The 23,093-nt window shown below is 27.9% G+C and overlaps 1 protein-coding gene across 5 annotated transcripts; it reads left to right on the top strand.

The window, feature by feature from the left end:
* The first annotated feature begins 405 nt into the window (after positions 1 to 405).
* Positions 406 to 19,480, top strand: LOC124494893 (uncharacterized). 5 transcript variants are annotated; one of them, XM_075729226.1, is made up of 14 exons: positions 1,803 to 2,419; positions 2,723 to 2,863; positions 11,636 to 11,880; positions 11,948 to 12,053; positions 12,920 to 13,412; positions 13,525 to 14,012; positions 14,109 to 14,176; positions 14,241 to 14,408; positions 14,509 to 14,561; positions 14,931 to 14,966; positions 16,610 to 16,692; positions 16,791 to 16,925; positions 17,010 to 17,057; positions 18,379 to 19,480. In XM_075729226.1, the coding sequence occupies exons 5-14, from the start codon at positions 13,237 to 13,239 to the stop codon at positions 19,458 to 19,460; spliced, it is 2,337 nt and encodes a 778-aa protein (XP_075585341.1). In that variant the 5' UTR covers positions 1,803 to 2,419; positions 2,723 to 2,863; positions 11,636 to 11,880; positions 11,948 to 12,053; positions 12,920 to 13,236; the 3' UTR covers positions 19,461 to 19,480. The 5 variants fall into 5 exon arrangements, with proteins under 5 accessions (XP_046914129.2, XP_075585341.1, XP_075585340.1 ...); XM_075729225.1 differs by having other exon boundaries at positions 11,636 to 12,066; XM_047058173.2 differs by lacking the exons at positions 11,636 to 11,880; positions 11,948 to 12,053 and having other exon boundaries at positions 406 to 2,419.
* The last annotated feature ends 3,613 nt before the right edge of the window (positions 19,481 to 23,093 follow it).

Below are 23,093 nucleotides of genomic sequence, written 5' to 3'. Positions count from 1 at the left end.
TGTTTTTTCTGTCTTTTTTTGAATATAATCGTTTGATTTTCTTTAAAAATATACCATAATGGTTCAATAATAATTTTAGATTAGTAACATGAAGTTTTTTTTCAATAATTTCAATAATTTCTCATTTATTGATTAATAATTTAGTCAAATATCTATTAATAGTTGTGCATTTTCTTCTTTAAGATTGAAATTGGTTTCTGAAATTGCTCTTTTCTGTCATATGACATACAGACACAAACAAATTGTGTCTATAATAACACCATTGGCATTCATAGGTAATATTAGGCTCATTTATTGTTGATTGAGGTAATCATCAAGATTCTAAAAACAAATCCGACCTAACACGATCAGTACAAAATCAAGAAAATAACAAATCCAACCTAACACGACCAGTTCAGAATCGAGAAAATGACAAATCCAACCTAACACGAAATGGGATGAATAAAAATAAAAATAAAAATTTCAATTTTCGAATTTATTGAACGACTATCACCACTACCACCACCACCATTATCATCATCCAACTATTTTGGAACAAAATATTATGTTTGTTGATGACAATTGATGAAATATTAAATAAATAAATAAGATAATGTGGTGATGTAGAAATGTATTATTGAAAATGACTGACTATTTATCTCCATCATCTCATCACAATCATCATTATCAATGCCATGGTTTTTTTTCTCATTATCATTATCATAGTTCATTTGATGATGATGATGAGAGTTCCGCAATGAAAACATTTAGGCAATTAAATAATTCTAGCGCTAAAAAAGCCATCATCATCATTATCATCATCATCATCATCATGATTATAATGATGGTAGACAATTGTAAAACGTTAAAATCAGTGAGACAGAGAATTTCAAACAAGACATCAACAATGATGGCATTCCTCATCTCTTTTACAGTAATGAACATTGGTTTTTTTCTGTTTGTTTTCATAGTTTCATAATGATCAATTATTTTTATCATGACCATTATCATCATCATTGCGGAAAAAAAGCTGCTGAAACGATAATTTCATGGGCGGTGGTGGTGAAGATGTGAAAAAAAAACTTGAAAATTTTAAATTTTTTCCAACTAATGTGGTGGATTAAAAATTTGGTTGTTTTTCAATTTTCAATAATTTTTTTTTCTCACCATGATAAATGAATTTTTTTGTTTGTTTGTTTGTTTATAGAATGTTTCGTTGGAATAATGGATAATTTCATCGGTCACCATCACCGCTACCCAAGGGATTGTGAGAATCCGAAAAGTTCCGGTATTTGTTGTTGTTGTTGTTTTTTTTTCTAATAAATTAGACCAGAATTTGTTGATTTGATGGGCGTTATAATATGTGGCTTGAACCTAGGAAAAAAAATAATGAATGATTAAGTTGTGCAATGTGTATGTGCGTGTGTTTGTTACACATTTCTTCACCAATTCAATTTGACAGGAATCGGATATCATTTTTGTTGTTGTTGTTGTTATTGTTGCTAATGATTTTCATTATCGTTTCGATTTTCAATTTTCATTGGAATAGATTCGATAAAAAACAACAACAACGAACAATTTGAAAATGATAAAAAGAAATACCCATTTTCCCATCTAATCATCCATATACAGAATTTCATAATAAAACGAATAAGATCATCATACAGAATATTAATGTTACAAAACGCACACACACAATATTATCAATTCACAATGATTGTGCGCCACTTGATTGAGATAGAATGGAGAATGATGGGAAAAACAAACAGAATTTTTTTTTCACATTCAGCGCGCGCTCATGGAACAACGAATTCTCTATTTTTTTTTCTCTGTTCCATCATCCAATTATATGAAGAATCATTGGATATTTTTCTCTTACACACACACACACACACTGTATATGGTTGTATTATAAAAATATCATCTGATCTCACCTCACCATATTCACACACACACAATTTTTTCTTTTTGAATCATTGGACTTTGTTCAGACTTTACAACAAAACGTTCCAAAAGAAAAAAAAATATTCTCTAGCGTGATGGATTCATTTGTTTTTGTCGAAATTTTCGTATTTAGGATGTTCTCTCGATGATAACATGAGAAAAAAAATCGCTCTTTGTTCAATTTTGAAACTTTGAAATTCTACACATTCTACGTATTTTCAATTATTCATCAAAGATTCTTTCTTTTTTTTTGTTATCTTGACTTTTTTGCCTTTCAATTCTATATTATACTCACTCTATTTCTAACTCGTCAAAGAAAAAAAAAAATCCTGAGAGATTTCATTTTAATGCTGCAAAAACCACACATTATTTGATGATGCTGATATTGGATTTGCTACGCTCAACCTGAACATAGACGCACACACATCCATATATTTGATCAGCGAATAAAGAACCAACATTCGATTTTTCGAAAAGAATCAAGCAACCAAGAAAAGTAAGAAAATCCAAAATTCAACGATCCGATTCATCATTGTTTTTGTTACAACAAAATTATCACGGTTTCTTGATTTTGTTTTGTTCTGTGTTTCCCCATTATTTATGAATATGAATATCTTTTGTTCTGTTATTTTATTTTATTTTTTTTTTGCCATTTTCAATTCTTGATCTTCAATCTCAAGAATTTTTTTCCCCCATAAAAGACTATGAACTGAAAAGACAAGTAAAGAAACAACTTTTTCATTCTTTATTTAAATTTTTACCTTCAAACATTAATCAATATTCTTTATTTTATTTGCAGTTTTGTTTTTCATTTTTCATTTTCCAATCCATCAATACACACACACGCACGCACAAGATTTTTATTCCATAAATTTCAATCATTCAACTTTTAACCGAAATAAAAAACAACCACACTAGAAAAAATGTCAAGATGGTGGTGGTAAGTAAAAAAATTTTTTTTCTCATATGCAAATTATTCATTTTTTTTCATAAACACACCATTTTTTCTCTTCTATCCAAAATGAACAAACGAAAACAAACGACCATTTAGCGAATGTGAATGTAAAAAATGTTTTCGTTGCTGTTTAATTCTTGGCTTAACAACAACAACAACAACAACAAAAATAATCCCAAAACAACCTGTTTATTTTCTTTTTGTGAATGAATGTCTTTTTCCTCTTGTTTCGCAAAGTTTTCAAAGTTAGAAAGTGAAAAAAAATATTCACAATGGAAAAAATTCCACGATATTCTATATCGTTGTGGAATTTCTTTATTTTTTTTCCTTTTTTGGTTTTGTCCAGACTCCATAATGGATTTTTCATCATGATGATGATCATCTTCATCTTTGGAATTCAAAATTCCATATTTACCGTGTGTGTGTGTGCGTTTTATTCATTGAAAAAAATTTGCCATTACCATAATATTCATTTTTTTGGGTTTTTTTTCAATACGAATCTGCCATCAAGAATCAAGAATATGAAATGTGATTTGAATGGAAACCCCGTATTATGATGATGATACGAAAATGAATAATCATTGATGGAATTAGCCCATTTATGGCAGATTTTTTTTTCTCTAATACTTCAAGTAGATGAACAAAATTCTCTGGTTTAACAATTTTCCAGATAAACACAAGTTTATTGTCTGTCTGTCTGTCTGTGTGTTTAGATGTTTGCATACTTAGATTTTAACTTTTATTTTTTTTCTACTTTAGTATTCAAATTACTTGATGGCATTTAACCGTTCAATGAATAAGATGATCATATGAAATCGTTTTTTTTCCCAGATTCTTGTTGTTGTTGAATGAAAAAAAAGAATTTTTTTTCTTCACAAAAACATCCGGCCATTTATTGCATGCAAAAATTATTTCGTTTCGGTTGCCTTGTTTCGTGATTATTGTGAAAAACGACAAAATTATCATCACATTCGTCCATTTTTTTTTTTTGATTTTTCGAGCTATTTATGTATGTTTAAATTGATGAGTATCATATATTCAATAATATTGAAAGGTTTGCACCAGAAACTTGATGATTTTGTTGTTGTTGTGTTTATAAACAACAACATCATCATCACTGTAACATATATATATATTGTTTATGGGATTTGGGTTCCATCTTCTCTTGAAATGTTTGGCAGCTGTTCGTTTTTTTTTCTGCTGTTGTCCAACAATTTCAATATGGTTTCCGTTTTTCATTCTTTCACTCTTGATCTTTTCATTGTCCAATATTATTTTCAAACACTATATCGATCAATGAGACCGGAAAATGAAGAAGAAAAAAAAAGAAGAAGAAAAACTAGAAGATGAAGAGAAAATCATCAACCGATTGCAATCGGATCACACACAATTCATTATCTATCTCTTTTTTTTCTTTCTTTCTAACTATCTTAATCATATGAATTGTCATAAAAGAGAATATTTCACATGTGACACACAAACAAAAAAAAAGAACGAATGTTCCGGATGTTATTTTCTGTTTTGTTATTTATGTTATTATTATTATTATTATTACCCAAATTTGATTCAACCCAAATTCACACACAGACTCTTGACACATTGATCCATACACGTTCCAAAAACGAAAAACGAGAAAAATGGCAATTTCATAAATATTGATATGACATTTATCATAGACAACCACATATAAATATATATATAGAGATATAGAGATATTGGACATCCACTTACACATATAAAGACAAACGATTTACAATGAATCAACGACACATATATAATAAGCAAAACGAAATGAGAGAGAGAGAGAGACATGGATGTCGAATTGTTTGCAAAAAAAAAAAAAAAAAATAGTAAAAATGAATTATATACTCGATTCGGATATTATTTTCACCATTATTGGATATGTAATAAATATAATCAAAATATGACCAAATTGTTATTGAACTAAAATGGTACCATCATCATCATCACTCTCTTTATCATCATTAAACAATTATATATTGCTATGAATGACCAAATGGACTTGTGATCAACATTAATCTTTGATGTGTTTATGGTCATATTTTTTGTTGTTGTTGTTGTTGTATAAATCTAATAGAATATTCTTGTGCATTTTCTTTTCTTTTTTTTTTTTGGTTGTCGTCATCGTTTGCGTTTTTTTCTTCGTTTTTTGTTGTTGTTCTATTTCCGTTTCAATGGTTTTTTTTATTCAGTTTCTTCATGTGCAAAAAAAATTTTCAAAATTAAATTTTTTGACTACTGATCTTGGCATATAGGGCGAGAAAAAAAATCGCAAAATATTCATCATAAACCCCATTTTTTCTCATTCATTCAGAAGACTGTTTAATGAGAAATTGAAATTCGAATCTATGGACAACGACTATGATGATGATCAAATCGACCAAGAATGACAACACCCATTAAGATAATGTGATAATGGAACTATACTAGCATGTGTGTGTGTGTGTGTGAATGACGTATGCATATAAAGAAAAGAATTGAAAACAAAATGAATGAATGAATGAATGAAAAAAAAATTGGGCTACTAAATCGTCCCCTAAACTATCCCTTTCCATTTCAAGTTCCTTATAATAATTCCTTAATTCTCCAATGCACAGAAAAAAATAAAGAAAAAAAAATCTAAATAACTGAATAGTACGATAAGAAAGTGAAGAATTTGAGAGAAAAATTTTTTTTTTCCAAAATTACATTGTATTTGGTGCACAGAATTAATTATAATTGCGAAAATATTAAATGAACAGACTCATTTTTTTATTCTGTTTATGTGTGTATGTGTGTTGAAAAAACAAATGGACTGAAAAAAATTCCAAAAAACATGTAAATACTAAAATTATTAAATTTTTTTTTGTCGATTAAAATTATTTAACGGCCCACAGAATATTCTCTTATTTAAAGTTACCGCCCATATCTTGACCATGAATTTACCAGATTCTCTTTTCCTCCCATTCTAATCATTATCAGTGTGTGTGTGCAAAGTTGTGGAATTATTAAAAAAATGTGAATTTTTCTTTTCATTGTTTTATGGCTAAAAAAGAGAAAATTTTTTTTTGGCCAAACATTCCTACCATCCCATTTTGCAGAATATTTTTTTTTATATACCAGACATTTCTATTCTTGAGAGGGTTTTGTTTGTTTTTTCTCTTCAACTTCTTTTTCTTTTTCAACTAGTCATATAAAATTCAATTTTTCATTGCTCTTTGTTGTCATCATCGTCGTCGTCGTTTGTTTGTTTGTTTGTTTGTTCGTTGATATTGTTGAGGTTGCAATGAAGAATGGTGAAATGGTGCGAAAGTAAACAAAAATTAATTGGAATAATAGTAATTTACGAGTTATTATCATTATTTAATGATCATTATAATGAAAATTTTTTGTTTTCTTTTTCCCAGATGCTTTTCCATAGAGAATCTCTCATTATGAATGATGTCTGTATTTAATGGGAAAAAAAACAAAAACAAAAAATTCTGTATAACTTTCATCATTCTATTGCAGGACTATATGACCAAAATGATATTCTAGAATCTAGATAAATTTCATGGAAATTGATTTTTGAATCTTGAAATTCTTGGATTCCATATGAAGGCACATTATGATGATGATTGATGACAATTCAATTGAATTTTTGTTTGTTTGTTTCAATTTTAACTAATGAAAAATTGTCAAACAAAAAAAACTGTCCACAGAATGATGACATAGATTTATTTAACTTATTATTAATTAGTATAATGGTTTTGAAAATGGTGAAAATTACATTTTTTTTGCACGCATACACCACACAAATTACAAATGGGATATTCTTCCATTCTGATTCTTGTGTGCACCATAAACACACACACACACACACACACACTCTACACGGTCCATTTGGTTGACATGGATTTTTTTTTAATTTCTGGTGTAAATTTCTTTCCTGTTGCTCAATTTGTAATTTTTATTTTTTTATTGTTATCTTCATTATTTGTGAAAAATCGAATTCTAGACAAATTTTCCAGACAAACAGAATATATTTGTGTATTTTGGTTTGAAATAATGATACTACTAATACCTTATATCCAATTTCATTGATTTTGAAAATATCAAATTGATGGGAATTAAAATCAACAGAAACGTTAAACAAAAACATGAGAAAGTAGAAAAAAAAACTGAAACATGCACATTTTGATTGTCACTGTGTCCAGTTCTTTTCTTTCTTTTTCTCATCGCTAATGGAAAGCTCAATTCTCTCCATCTTTTTCTCTCTCTCTCTCTCTCTCTCTCTCACTCACTCACTCACTCACTCAAATTCAATATGTTTCGTGTATAGTGAATACAACAAGATTAACTTGATATCGATAGTTAGTGTGTATGTGAGAGATGGAGAGAATAAAAGTTTGAATCGATTCATTATTTTGATACTAGAATTTTTATTTGATTTCTACATTATTAATAATAGCTAAACAATCCATGAACCATTGGGAATTTTGATTCACCATAAATCGATATAGAGAATATTCGTGACCTTTTTGTTTTGTGCAATATTTGTTTTTTTTTTCTTTCTTGTTACAATGATAATCATGTTATGTTGATTTTTTTTCTACTTCTTCTTCTTTGATGAGTTAGAAAAACGTGCTCAAACCATAATGATTTGCTAATTGATTTTCAGTGTTTATGGATTTTTTCTTGTTTGTTTTCTCTATTGATTTTTCATTGAGATTTTATTTTTTCTTTTTTGGTCAAATTTAGGTCTACATACAAATTATCAGTGTAGTATTGGTTGTTGATTTATTTTTTCAATTCTTGATGCTTATTATTTTGATGATGATGATGATTATGCCTTCTGGTGATTATATCAGATGTGCAAAGTTGCAAATTTTACAATATAGAAATACTTTGGAAGTTTCATTTTATTTTGACCTTTTTTTTACAAATGAATGCACGACACTTAAATCATGTGTGTGTGTGTGTCATCAATTTTTCTCTATCCTCTTATGATGATGATGATGATAATAATAATAAAGATTATGTCTAGGCGCAAAAATGTATGTAAAGGCTTATAGAAAATTTTGGTCATGCGGTCCAAAAAATTGTTTGAAATTCAAATTGTACAAATTTTTTTTTAGCCCAAAGTCATCACGATTGTTTCTGATGATTGTAATCATGTAACCAATCAGCATCATAATCACATATATAGTGATGATTGTCATTTTTTTTTTTTTTTTTTTTGATTGTATTCAAAAATATTCATGTATGCAAAGAATTTCATCATCATTGAACAAAATGATAATTTAATCAAGCGATTTATTCTGTTCAACAACAACAACAACAACAAAAAGAAAGAAAAGAAAAGAATTGAATAAATGAAAAAAAAAAATTTGAATTTGAATTTTCTTTTTTTTCCCTCCATACATTAGATATATTGTTGTTATGAAAAATAAAAGTAAAAATTCAAAGAATTCTTTGGAATTGGGACAGAAGAGACAAAAAAAAATTCTCATAAATTTTTTTCAACTATGGTTCAATATGTTACATATATATGATGGAAAAAAAAAGAAATTTGTTAATCAAATGCACACACACAGTTGTTGAATTCATTCATTCATTCATTCATTATTTTCTATCGGTTCTTTTTTTTTGTTCGTACAGTAGTATATGTAGATTATTGATAATTTTGTTTTATTTTGTCAATTGATTTCCAAATGATTGTGCAAAAAAAAAGAATGTTTATTTATTTATTTATTTTTTCCACGCATTAAAATAGAATTAGGTATTGAAAGTTTCAATATATCGAATAAAGAATTAAACCATTCGTCCATTCACCATTACAGAATATTCGAATAAATTTATTAGGAGAAAAAAAAATATGAAGGAAGAGCAAAAAAAAAAAGTTTTCACATTTCACAAGAAAATAATAATAATAAAAATACAAATCCAAATAAGAAGAAAAAAAAATTTACGAGAATTCGGCAAGATCTGTTCGGTTCGGTTCGATTCTGTTTTTTTTTTTTTTTTGTTTGTTTGTTTGCCTTATGGTTCACCCCATTCCAATGTTAAATGAATCGATTTGTATGTTATACATGAATGAATGCATTTAGTAATTGAACAACAACAGTACTTTTTTTCAATCTCGTTTTAACAAAACTTTTCTGCAATAAATTTTTTTTTTTTGATTTTGATTTTGATTCTCCAATCCATTCATTCATTTTGAGGGCGTTTTATATATCTATCTATTCCATTTATCAGCTACAAATAAAAAACAACGAATAATAATAATAATAATAAACGCTTAAAGCTAATCACCACCAGAATACAAAAAAAAATCAAAGATTCAATAAGAAAAAAAAATATCGATCGATCGTTTGGAATTGACTTACAAATTTTTCTTGATTACAAAACACACAATGTGATTGTCCATTGTGTGAGTGTGTGTGTGTTGTCATCGTTTTTTTTTGTGTAAAAGCGGTTGATTCATGGATGAAATCGAATGAATTAAATTGAATTAAAGTTTTGTTTTTGTTTTCGGTTTTTTTTTTGATCGTGCATCAGCAATCAAAACAAACAAACAAACAAACAAAACAAGATCGAACAAAAAAAACAACATTTTAAACATTAAAATAAATCTATTTAAACTTTTTTTCTTTTCGGTTTCATTTTCTTGTTTATTGGTGATGATGATAAAAAATGAAATGAAATTTTTTTTTGCTTGTGTGTGTGTGTATGCCATCAATTTTCAATGATGATCATCAATATATTGAATATTTGAATTTGCACTGCACATAAATGATATTGAAAGTGAATTTCGTCTTTCGTCGTCTTGGTCGTCGTTGTTTTTGGATCGATTCAAATCGATTCAATTTTTGTTTTTCTCTTCCAGTCTATTGAAAAATTTTCATATGGTCATATGATGATAAACAAAACAAAACAAAACAAACTACAGAATTTTTTTTGTTTTGTTTTGTTTTTTCTTTTTGACGCACTCAAGCGCGTCTTATCTATCATTTTTTTTTCTTTCGAAGAAATTCTCCACACACAAAAAAAAACATCTTCATTTTTTCCACTCAATCACCTTTATGATAAGTGGCTACATTGATGAAAATAAAAAGTTGAAAAATTGATATTTTTATCAATGAATTTGAAGTAACTCCATCATCTTTTTTTTTAAATTGTTTTTTGGTCATGTTTTTTTTTGGTAAGTTTTTTTTATATATATTAAACACAATACAAATTACCAGACTCTATTGTTTGATGTTGATGGTCTGTTTTTGATTGGAAAAATTCAGTTTTTCAAATATTTCAAACATTTAATAATCTTTTTAATGTTTTTTTTTTTTTTTTTTTTTTTTTTGGTGAAAAAACAATCAATGTTTTGAATGTAGCCATCATTTCTAAGAAAAATATTTCAAGGTCAATAAAAAATCGATCCAAAATAGTAGTAGTAGCAGTGATTTCAGATTTGATTTTTATTTATTTATTTATTTTTTGTCCCTCGATTATTGATCGATCCATTTTATTGTTATACAGTATTGAATATAAAAAAAATTGAATAAAAACAACAACAACAACAAAAACAAATATCAATATCGATCGATCGATCGATCATTTTATAATCATAGGCCAATCACATATTTTTTTTCCATAGAAATTCAAGTTCAAATTTGATCCAGAAAAAAAAATGCGGAAAATGATCCAGTTTTATTGGTGTGTGGATAATTTCATTCATATAAATGAATTGATTTTGAATCAAAATTTTTTTTATATTTTATTGTTTTCCCCTTTTTTCAATTATCAGTGTAATTTTTTTTTTGAATATTGAACCACACTTAAATCGACTTGAATTGGGTGGTTAATGATGATGAATTCTGGAAAAAAAATTCCGATACTTTGTATACCCAAATTTTCATTTCGAATCTCATTTCTTCTTTTTGTTGTTGTTGTTGTCGTGTGTAATCTTTGTTTGTTTTTCTCCAGAACTTTTATATTTTTCACAATTTAAAATTTTGATTTGATTTGATTTTCTCTTGAAAATTGGATATTTTTCATTTTTTTTATTATTATTATAAAGAAAGTTCCATTATATGTTTCAAAATATTTCAACGAAATGAAATCGAATGTTTTCTATTTTACCTACCTATAGATTCTTTTTAGAGAGAGAGAGAGAGAGAGAAAAAAAAAAACAATCAATTATGTTCATATCAGATAATTTGCTTGAATCATCAAAAAAAACAAACAAACAACAAATACATGTTTTTCGCATGAATACACATTTTCATACTTTAACTTACTAAATCCGTAATTTTGTTTTTTTTTCAAGAAGATTCTTTGGAAGCAAAAAAAAAACATTATCCATATAAATTCACGATACTGTTGTCGATGATATTGTGAGTGTTTGCAATATTTTCAAGTAAAAAAAAGAAAGAAAACGTCATTTGGAATATAGAATTTTGGAATGAATAAAAAAACCCAAAAAAAAAAAAAAAACAGAAACAAAAAAAAATTATGAATAAAAATCATCTGAATGGATGAGAAAAATGAATCGAAATGAAATTTTTCTTTTTATCAAACACAACCGTAATATCATCATCCGTTGTTGTTGTTGTTATTGTTGTCGTTCAGGTTCGATTCTTATTTTGTGTCTGATCTTGATTTTATCCAGAATTTGTTGCATCACTTTTTTTTCATTCAAAGACATAATTTAGTCGACATATTTACGACACTCTTTTTATCCATTAATTAGAATTCCACTTTTTTTTTCTTTCAAAAAAGGAGCAGATAAAATAAAGTTTGATCATCACCATATTGTGGTAACGTATGGCCTAGAATTTTTTCTGATGGTGGTGGTTGTGAAAAAAAAAAATTACTCTTACGTGCCAGCCAAACTTTTATCCAATTTCATTTCTTCATTTTTCACTCTTTCCCTGTCATTTTTTTTTTTTTTTTTTGGTTTCAACAAAATGTAAAAAAAACAACATATCCACCCAAAAGGGAGTAGAATACATTGATGATTGAATGTTGGGTGTCCACTACTATCACCGTAAAAGATCGTTATCTAATTTTATTTTTTTTTTTCATTCCCAGTGGTGGTATCAAGGACAAATCTCGCCAAAAAAAAAAAAAAATGTCCAACACAGCAAACAAATCAAAACCAAAAGTAATCATAACGATTGTTACCCAAAGGCTAAAAGTAAATTTACAATGTAATTCGGATATTGGATCGAATATATTTTTTTATTTTTTTTTGTCATGTAATTTTTTTTTTACCAATCAATTCATTATCCATGAAATTCATTAATTCATAATGATTTTTTGTTTTTTGTTTTTTTTGTTGGTTTTGTTTACTGGTTTGTGTGTGTGTGTGTGGTTATCTTTTCTAAATTTTTTTTCCTTATTTTTTCTTGAAAACAAAAAAAAACAAGTTCTTCTTTAGAATTTTTGTTTTTTTTTCATATATAATTCATTCATTTTAACCAACCAGAATGTAATTCGCTTACAATCTTTCATTATGAAAACTTAATGATTTTTTTTTATTTTTTTCGGATTTGTCGTTGCGGAATGAAATTTTTTTTGTTTATTTGTTTGTTTGTTTGCTACGATTCACTTATTTTGATGATGAATGTTTTTTTTTGTGAAAAATAAGAGAATCATTTTTGTAGAGGCCACTATCCAGATGTAATTGACAGTGTGTGTGTGTGTTTGAGTGAGTAAGTAAGTAGATGATTATGATGATGATGATGATAAACTATTTTACTTACGAAAAAATGGCCAACGGACAATTTGTCAAATGAAAAATTGAAACGAATTTTTTTTTTGAAAATGAGAAAAAGATTTGTTTTCATTTTTCTCTAAACACTCAGTGTGTGTGTGTGTGTACCGAAAAAAATGAAAATAATCAAGTGATGATGATGTGGATGATGATAAACTCTTTGGAGCGAAAAAAAATTCCATTATTCTATGTTTATTTTTATTTCATTTTCATATTCATTTCATTTTATTCTAAGAAAATTCACATCGATTCTATTCCATTTTTTTTCCTGTATATCAAAAAAACAGATAGATTCATAACAATTTTTGGACACTTTTTTTCGTTGGTTGTGATGATTCGGTTGCTATTTTTTTCCATTTACCTGATTTCACCACCTACACATTGATCAGAATCTGCAGAATAGGAAAAAAAATCATTCATTTCAACAAGAAATTATCGAAATTGATCAACAAACTGGAAAAAAATCATTAAAAATCAAATGAATGATTGATATCTCAACTATATTCACCACCACAACAATAGCCAACGACATTAAATTTTTGCCATTCCTAATGGTTTTTCATCATCATCATCACAACAACAACAGCAACAACAACAACAAAATATGGCTCATATTGTTGCCAACAATAATAATAAAGTTAAAAGGCAAAAACAGCAGCAGCAGCCTCATCTGATTATTTACAATAAAAATAAAAGCCACAAATATCGATCACTAATCTTCATTTCATGTTGGCATTTCATTTTCATTATAATCATCATTATCATGTTAACATTTTTTAGGTTTGTGTTACTCATTGCTGTTGTTGATTTTTGGGCATTTTTTTGTTTTGTTTTGTTTTTCTTGATGATAATTTATTTGTTTTTCACAAATTTTCTAAACTTGGCCATTTAGATTCATTGATGCTAATAATTTAAGCCCAGAAATGTTAATAAAAAATGTGATCAAAGAGCAATTATCACGGCAACAACAACTACAACCGCATCAGCCACAATTACACCATCATAGGCATCATATGCGTCAATCAATATCAAATGGTCAGGAGACAACAACAACAACAACAAAAGGAATATTGCCTCTAGCATCGTTGACATTACTACCTTCATTATCGATAACTACAACGACTACTTCAACCCCTCCAACTATGACATCCGGATTTTCATCAACAACGATTCCCGTAACGGCAAAATTAAGAAAGAAAAAACAAACAACAATTATGCAATCCAATAATAATGGCCACAAACAAGAAAACAATCATCAATCCTTGGAGGGTTTAATCATGAGAGCTAAATCACCAATATCACAACGAATGAACAATATATTCGATGTGGATTCTTTTTTGCCTCAAGGTTATGATAAACTGATGCCACCAAAACAGAATGGTATGGTTTATATCTTTTTACAGCGATGAACAAGATGATGACAATTTGAAATGATTCAATTGTCGTTATTGATTTTTTTGTTGTTGTTTCTGATAGGAAAACCAACAAAAGTTCGTTTTCATGTCTGGGTACTCGGTTTGGATTCAATCGATGAAGGTTCAATGGTAAATAATGAATTATTGATTTTTTTTGTCAAATAATTCAATGATAACTCATCATCATTTGTAGACATATGTTGCCGATATATTCATGTCACAATCATGGAAAGACAATCGTCTGGTCATACCAGATGATATTGAATTCAATGTTAATGCCAGTAATGATCCACGTGGTCCATATCGTTTATTGCCATTAACATTTATTGATAAAATCTGGAGACCAGATTCATTTTTCAAGGTAATAAATAAATAAAAAAATTCTAATAATCATAAGAAAAATTTTCAACAAAATGAATTTTTTTTCTGTTTCATTAAATTCCAACATAAAAAAAAACTAGAACGCCAAAGAAGTGACCTTCCAAGAGATGACTATTCCAAATCATTATATTTGGTAATGTTATAAATTATTGAGAATTTGAAAATCCTCAAGTGGTAATGGGGAGAAAAAAAAGAAACAACAAGCTTACAACATTCATCCATTCATTCATTCATTCATTGAATTCTTCGTAAAAAAGGATTAATGAATATTCAGAAATTGGCTGACTAATTAACAAACTAACTAAACGAAAAAAATAACTTTTTTTCCATTTACACACACACACACACACACACACAAATGACTGATTACAAATTTTCTAATACTAATTTTATTTTCATTTTTTTTTTCGTTCGGTAATTCTTAATCCATAAATTCTATGGAATTATGGCTAAAATTTTTGGAAAACAACAACAAAAAAAAACACTACTACAAACAAAAAAGGCTTTATTCTGATAACACTATCTTATACATGGTCAAGTAAGTGGCAAATTATTCAATTATTATTATTATGTACAGAGAGATTATGAGTCAATTGAAAACAATGAGAAAAAAAATGAATAAAAAAAATTTTAATTAGAATCTAGGTCATTTTTTTTCGTTAGTTCGTTTATTCATGAAAAAAAAAGAATATCAAAGTTGAATATAGTCTGATAAGCAATTTTTTTTTTTTTTTTTGGTGTTTGTTTCCTTTTTTTGCTTGTTTCATGTTTGTTTGAGTTTAAATGTTTTCTCTATGGTTCAACCAACCAGAATAACAATCAGAAATTAGAATAACTACTACTCGTGCCTGTAAATGAATGAAGTCAAAGAAAAAAAATTGTCGTCATTCATTCATTCATTTTGTTTGTCTGTTTGTTTGTTTGTTTGTTTTTTTTGTATGGAAAATGATTCCTGAAACTGGTTAAAAGAAAAAAAAATTTAAACTTTTTGTTCCATGCTAGACCAGAGAAAAAGTTTCCCTGTGTGTGTGTGTGTGCGAGTGTTTAAATGATAAATAAAAGACCTTTGATGACAATGAGAGAAAAACTAAAAAAAAAAAAATGTCAAGCCGATTCCAAATGGAAAACAAAAGAATTTTTTTTTCTTATAATTAACTATTACAAATAACTTGTTCAAATCATCATCATCATCATCATTTTTTTTTGTTCTTGGAATTTCAAAAAAAGAGAAAAGAAAAATGTTTAATAATAACAAAAAAAAAACCGAAGAAAACATTTCATTCTTTCTCAGTTAGTTCCATTTATAGCCTGTCTAGTTTTCCGTATGTTTGTGTGTCCAAAAAAAAAAAAAAAAAAAAATGAGCAAAAATTTCCAAATTCGTGTGTGTCTGTCATGCAGGCTTATTATTATTTTCTGATCTTGATTTCTCTTTTTTTTAATAATTATTTTCAAGTTTTTTTTTATTCACAGAAATATTAAAAAAAAACAACACAAAATTCTATCCCATATAACTGTCACTCATCATACAAGCACCCATACATGAATCATCATGTTGGATTTCATTTCAACAAAAAAAAATCTGTGCAGATAATTTTTTGTTTAATTTCATTATTCATCAGTTTTTTGTTGTTGTTGTTGTTGTTATTCTTGATGACGAGATATAATGATTTGTCATTTCATTCCATGGAAACGAATTAAGGCTATGAATCTTTTTTTTATGGAACACCATTGTTCCTGTTCATATGTGTGTGTGTGTGGGTATGCTTGTTATCAGCATTTTAAAAATTTAATTTTGTAATTTTTTAAATTCAGGTTGATGGAAAAAATCGAAAACTTTTTTTTCCTTTACTGTGGAAAAAAAAGATACAAAGAAAATGACGTGAATAAATCCATCGTGTATTATGGATATGGCTTATCGGGAAATAATTGAAAAATTGAAATCAAAAATATTTTCATTGGCAGAATTCAAAGGAAAAAGATGTATAGAAATTCCTGTACTCCTAGGAATTTTATCTATGTGTAGGTGTGTGTGTGTGTGTGTGAAATAGAAAATGTAAATTCAATTTGAGCCATTTCCGTTTTCAATTTTTTTTTGGGAGGATTTAGGTCATTCATTTTCTTGATTTTTTTTGTATTATTATCATTATTTTCATTATTTCTTTTTTTCACTTTTTATATAGATTAACATTACTACTTTCATGTGCAATGAAATTTCAGACCTATCCACATGATACACAGAATTGTACGATGAAAATTGAATCCTGTAAGTGAATTATTATGGAATGATTTATTCATTGGATTTTTATGATGACAATTTTTTTCATCTATTTCATTTCACTTTTGCATCATCACCATCATCAGTATCTTATACGACCAATGATCTAGTATTCGATTGGGAAGAATCCGATCCATTAGTTGTTGAAGAACATATTGAATTGCCACAACATGATCTGATCAGTAAAGATATTGATTATTGTACCACCGATTATTCATCTGGTTTGTTTTCCTTTTTTTTCTGCTATCTACTTTATTTCATTTTTATTTTATTTTTTGTTTGTATTTGTACAAATCCCAAAATAGGAACATTTGCCTGTGTTCAAGTTATATTCACAATTAAACGTCGACTTGGTAAGTAATAAAATCTGTTGCTAAATGTTTTAATAGTTTTTTTTTTTTGCTTCAATTTTTTTTCTCTTTGGTCAACATATTCTTTTTGGTTATAAATAATTATTATTATAATCAGGGGCAAACAAACAAACAAACAAACAAAAAAAGTTTGTGATCACCATCATCATTCAATCTTGCCAATGTTATCGAGTAAAACAAAAACCAAAGAGAAAACGCTATAATCGTTATATTTTTAATCGGAAATACAAACAATTAGATGATGATTTACATTAATTTATCAATGTAAAGATGAATGAGTATTGTGTATGTGTATGTGTGAAACAAAATCATCATACAATGGCTGAAAACTTTTCAATAGAGAATTTTTATTAATCTTGTATCCATTGTATACATGAGTTCACATGATGGAATGAATCTTCTGAATTTGAAAACTTATCTTCATATATATAATACAAACAATAAAGTACATTAAGATGATATATAATGATATAATAATAAAAGTGATAAATTATAAAAACTTTCGTTTGCTCAAACTAAACTATACTACTACTATTGGCTCATTAATAACGACATTGAAATCATCATTTATATTATTTTCATTCATGTATTTTGTTTTTGCTTTTGCTTTTGACAACCAGAACAAAAAAAAACTTGGCACATTTAGTGGTTTTGGTTCCCCCCATTTTGTTATTACTGAGATTCTTTTTTTTCTCAATGTTTTTTTTTATTCTCGTTCATCTTGTTTTTTTTGTACTTTTAATTGTGTGATGACCATAATCATCATTTATGATTGAATTATTTTTATGGATGTATATGTTGTCTTGTTAAGAGAGAAAAATTACAATGATGATCATCATCATGATGGTGATAACATGATAGACAAGAAAATGAAGAAAACTCAAAACAATGGACAAGTTCTGTTGTTGTTGTTGTTGTTATAGATTTCATGTTTTCACTTATCCATTGATTCTATTTTCCTGTTTTTTTTTGTGTGTGTGTGTATGTAATGGATTCAGCTAACACGCACACACACGTTGAAGGGATACAACAACAACAACAACAACAAGTCCCAAATGGTTCTAAATAATAAAGTGGTCGACAATTTTTTCTTTCTTTTTTTTTTACTTTGTTTTTTTTTCAATCACACACGTCATATATTATAGATGTGAACTACAAAGAAAAAACTTTATATAGCTTTTTATCATTTGACTTTAATTGAAATTGATTGGAAATTTTTTTTTTCAATATTTTGTTAGCAAAAAATAAATAAATTTCGATTTCATCAATTTTTTTTTTTTTGCTTTTTTCACATATTTCACAGGTTATTATATATTTCATACATATATACCAACATGTTTGATTGTAATAATGTCATGGATATCGTTTTGGATCAAACCGGAAGCCGTGCCTGCTCGTGTTACATTATGTGTAACATCATTGCTAACATTATCAACACAACATGCACAATCACAGAAATCATTACCACCGGTTTCATATATCAAAGCTATTGATATATTCATGTCATCATGTACGGTATTTGTGTTTGCATCACTTATGGAATATGCCTTGGTCAACATTTTAATGGCCGATGAATTGCTTAATGGTGGTTTTGGTTTAAATTGGTCATGTGAACCGAATACTGCCAATCCTAATTTGACTACAACAACAAGGAATCGATCACGATCTAATGAACGGCAACAAACTGAATCGAAAATAATACAACGGTCACGATCAGGAACAACTAAAGAAATGCTCAATCAACGCTATCAACAACAACAACAACAACAACTGAATGCCCATTTTTATCATCATCATAATGCTCATCATCATTCTCATCATAACCATCCACCGTCTTGTTCCGTCCGTTCACTTAGTCTAACAAGGTTAGATTTGGCTAGCCAAGTCAATGATTTCAATGATGATAATGATGACGATGGCGACGATGATGTTACTGCTGCTGCTGCTGCTGCTGATGCCAATGCACGATTCGAATACAGTGACGACATTAAAACGAATGGATCGACAGTATCAAACTTACGACATAGAATTGGATCAATTTTCAATTATGATAATAATATAACGACGAAACCAAAAATTCAACGATCGATTCAAAAACCATTCTGTTTATATGGTTCCGGATTTCGTGTAGGCAGTACAAGTGATGATTCTAGCCCAAAACAGGAAAAAATTTTTCATAGCCGTAAAACAACATTCGGTAGCCGTAATGATCTACAGTTCAATCTTGATCAATCAATCAATCAATTTTTATTACAATCAAAACATCGTCGTGCCTATACGGTCGATCATATTTCACGTTGGATATTTCCACTTTCATTTACCATATTGAATATTGTCTATTGGGCTTATTATCTAAATGTTTGTAATGAATGTTCAGTTTGGTAGTATCAGAAAAAAAAATAAAATTACCAACCTTTGACCTTTTGTTAGAAATCTTTTTTTCCGTTTTTTTTCGTTGTTGTTGTTGTTATTTCTCATCATTTTTGTTGATTGATCTAATTTTTTTTTATTTATTTCTATATAAAAATTCGTTAAATTCTAAATATTGATTGATTCATTCAGGCAAACACACACACATTATCCAAGTAATGCCACCTATCGAATAGAATAGAAAACTATTGAGCAAAAAAAAATTCGAATTCAACTGGTTATTGAAAGATGGCATTGTAATCCTTTCTCAATGATGATGATGATTGGTGGTGGTATTTCAAACAATTTTTTTCGACGATTCACGATATAAATCATATATACAGATGAATTTATTAATCATTGATTGATTGATTGATTGATAATAGGAAAAAGACCAATTTATTCTCATAAATCATTTTTATATGATTTTCATCGACAAATTCATTCAGTTCAATTATATAATAAAAATATATAATTTTATTATTGCACAAAATCATCATCATCATTCATTTTGGTCAATCTTGATGATGATGATCGTCCACTTTGTTCATCATCCCATCATCATTATCAATTGTTTGTATCTTTATCATTGGTTGTTTTTGTTGACGATGACGACAGCGACAAATTTTTAATATCGATTCTTGATTATACCAAACATATACACCAAATAGACAATAGATTATGAACGCCCATATGAATTGATCAATGGTCCAGAATGAAATATCAAATTCGATATCCGCTGTCGTTGTAGTTGTTGTTGCTGCTGTTGCTGCTGCTGCTGCTGCTGTCGTTGTCTCTGTCCATTCGTTCAATAGAATAATGCCAATCATATCTCACTGGATAAAATGAACTATAGTTGTTTTTTTTCTGCTGTTGGATAATATATTAATAACCAATCAATGTTAATTAATATAAAATTGGCAAATCGAATTGTGAATCGATTTTCTCACTGACGTGTTTTTTGTTGTTGTTGTTGTTGTTGTTCGATCTATTAAAACACACTCTTTTTTTTCGAATCAATCAATGTCGTCGTTTTCACTTTTTTGATATTTTTGCTTGTCAGTATGTGTGGTTAGTGGTGTTGCAGTGAATATAATTTTATGGCCTGATGAATCCAAATACACACACACACAAACGTATATACACACACACGCACAAATCGGATTATTTCTTTTATATTTCCAAGAAAAAAAAACAATCGAAATTTTAGCATTTATTATTGGCAGAAATATTGGATGTATTGTTGTTTTTTTTTTGTTGTTCTAGAATTTTGATTGCAAATTATTTGAAAGAAATGAAAAAAAAAATTTTACTGTTTGTTTTTTTTGGTTTTCAGCGTTGTTTCTTCAACAATTCTTTACCAAAAACAATAAGAATGAAGCCAAAAATAGAATAGAATTTTGAATAAATTTTTTTCGTTTGTTTGTTTGTCATGTTAAATCTAATAATCGGAACACACAAAAATCAATATCAATTGTTTTGTTATCGATTTCGGTTCCATTCATTCATCGAATGATCAGAAGTAGATCACACACACATCATCATCATCATCATCATATATATACATGTTCAGTTTAAAATTACAGGAACTTTTTTTCTGTTTTGTTTTGAAAACACCGAATTTCTCGACTTTTCATTCACCGTTGTTTTTTTTTGTTTTCTCAATCATAATTTTTTCATCGTTAAGTTGATGATGATGATGATGATAAACCAAATGAAAATATGGCGCATTATTTTTTTTTGTCGATATCAAATTAAATTTCATTTTTCTTCACTTTTGGTTTTTTTTCTCACAACAACACACCATTGTGTTTGAATGAAAAAAAAGTGAATTTTTTTTTCATCCAATGAATCGAATGTTGAATCAATATTATATGATTGAAACATTCATCTCGAAACAAACGGAATGAAATTTTTTTTTTCATTGATATACAAATCGATTACGTTATGTGTGTGTGTGTGTGTGTGTGTGTATGCCATGAAATCGGATACATCCTTTTGGTATTGGAAATATTTTTACCCTTTTATTTTTTTATTTTTTGCAAGCATAAAAATTCTTTCGTTTTCATTGTTGTTTAACGGTTCATTGTATGTTTTTTTTTTGTTATCTTCAGAGATGTTTATTGTTTGTATATACAGATGTGAAAATAAAGATTGTGCGCTATGAGAATAATACTATTCACTTTACTAATCACATATATAAAAAAAACCCTTGAACATCCAGCATTCATATATTAGGATGTTTTGTGCGTCTGTGTTTCAGAGAACTAAAAAAATTTCATTCCTCTTCATCACCACCACCACCACCACCAAAAAAAACCATTCATTTGGACCAAATCAACCATTGTATGGAATTCTTCACCATAGATTGTGTAAAAGCGCGAAAGATAAAAATTTAAAGTACCCGTAGTATGAAATGAAAGAATAAAAAAAAAACAGTAATCATCATCATTTTTTTTTCTGTTGGCTGGTGGTTGATTCTGTTTTTTTTTGTGTGTATGTGTGTGTATGTTGACTTGATCTGATATACACTCGTCTAATATTCTGATGACATTTATTTATTTATCTCATTAAAATGTTCATTTCATTCATCAAATGCAAAATTATAATGCTGACGGAATTCACGATTTTTTTTTTTGGTTATCTTTCATTCAATTTTCTGTGTGTGTGTGTTTGACCGTGTTATTATTAAAACCTAGCTTGAAAAGCATCAATTTGAATCAAAAAAAAAAAAATTTCGTTTTCCATTCTCTCCAGGTTCATCATCAACAACATTATCTATTTCGATTTTTCATCTTGTGTGTGTGTGTGCGTGCATATGTTCAAATTGAACATATAGCTGTTATATAAATAATTATTTTATAATTCTACTGGAACATCTGGAATTATCGATTAATTATTCACATCCATTCATCATCATTTACCAATGGATAATGATGATGATGATGATGATGATGATGATAAAACATTCGAATCACATAAATATTCAATTATAATAATAACACGATAATACCTGATATAACAGACAATGTTTGCTACCTTTGGTTTATCGATTTCTATTTTCACTTCATTTTCTATCATGAATCACACACACAACACACACGCATTATCAAGAGTTTGCATGTTTGTTGTTTCCATCATTTTCATGGATGAATGCAATATTCTTGTAAAATAAATTCAATTATTGATTGGTTTCAAGCATTGTTTCGAATTTTTTTTTCTCAGTTTTGTTCTTCATTATTTATAAAATTTCATTAATTGCCAGAGATTTGTTGGACAATACGGCAAAAAAAAATAACAAATTTCATCAATCAATAAACATAACGGCAAACGGATTGACATTTTCGATAAACAAACAAGGAAACAAGAAAAAAAAATCAATCTCTTTTTTTGGGTAATTTGATCAAATTATCAAATTGGAACTATTACTACCATCATCGACGTCATTTTCCATTTTGACAAATTATATATGTGTGTAAGAATAAAAAAAAGAGAGAATTTAATTTCGTTTTTTTTTTGTTATCATCATCATCATCATCATCATCGTATTATTAAATTTCTTGATAATCTTCGCTTTCGTTGTTTTCTGTTTTAGTTTTTATGTTGTTG

The sequence above is a fragment of the Dermatophagoides farinae genome, chromosome 3, assembly GCF_024713945.1.
Source record: "Dermatophagoides farinae isolate YC_2012a chromosome 3, ASM2471394v1, whole genome shotgun sequence".
In the NCBI taxonomy this organism is placed as follows: domain Eukaryota; kingdom Metazoa; phylum Arthropoda; class Arachnida; order Sarcoptiformes; family Pyroglyphidae; genus Dermatophagoides; species Dermatophagoides farinae.
The sequence above is the reverse complement of the archived record's forward strand: the minus strand, read 5'-3'. Positions and strand labels throughout refer to the sequence as shown.

Excerpts from the sequence above, each read along its gene's own strand:
- LOC124494893 (XM_047058173.2), top strand. The coding sequence starts at position 13,237 with ATGGCTCATATTGTTGCCAACAATAATAATAAAGTTAAAAGGCAAAAA. Across the intron at positions 14,562-14,930 it reads ATTCCAAATCATTATATTTG|GCTTTATTCTGATAACACTA; the intron begins GTAATGTTATAA and ends CAAACAAAAAAG. Across the intron at positions 16,926-17,009 it reads TACCACCGATTATTCATCTG|GAACATTTGCCTGTGTTCAA; the intron begins GTTTGTTTTCCT and ends ATCCCAAAATAG.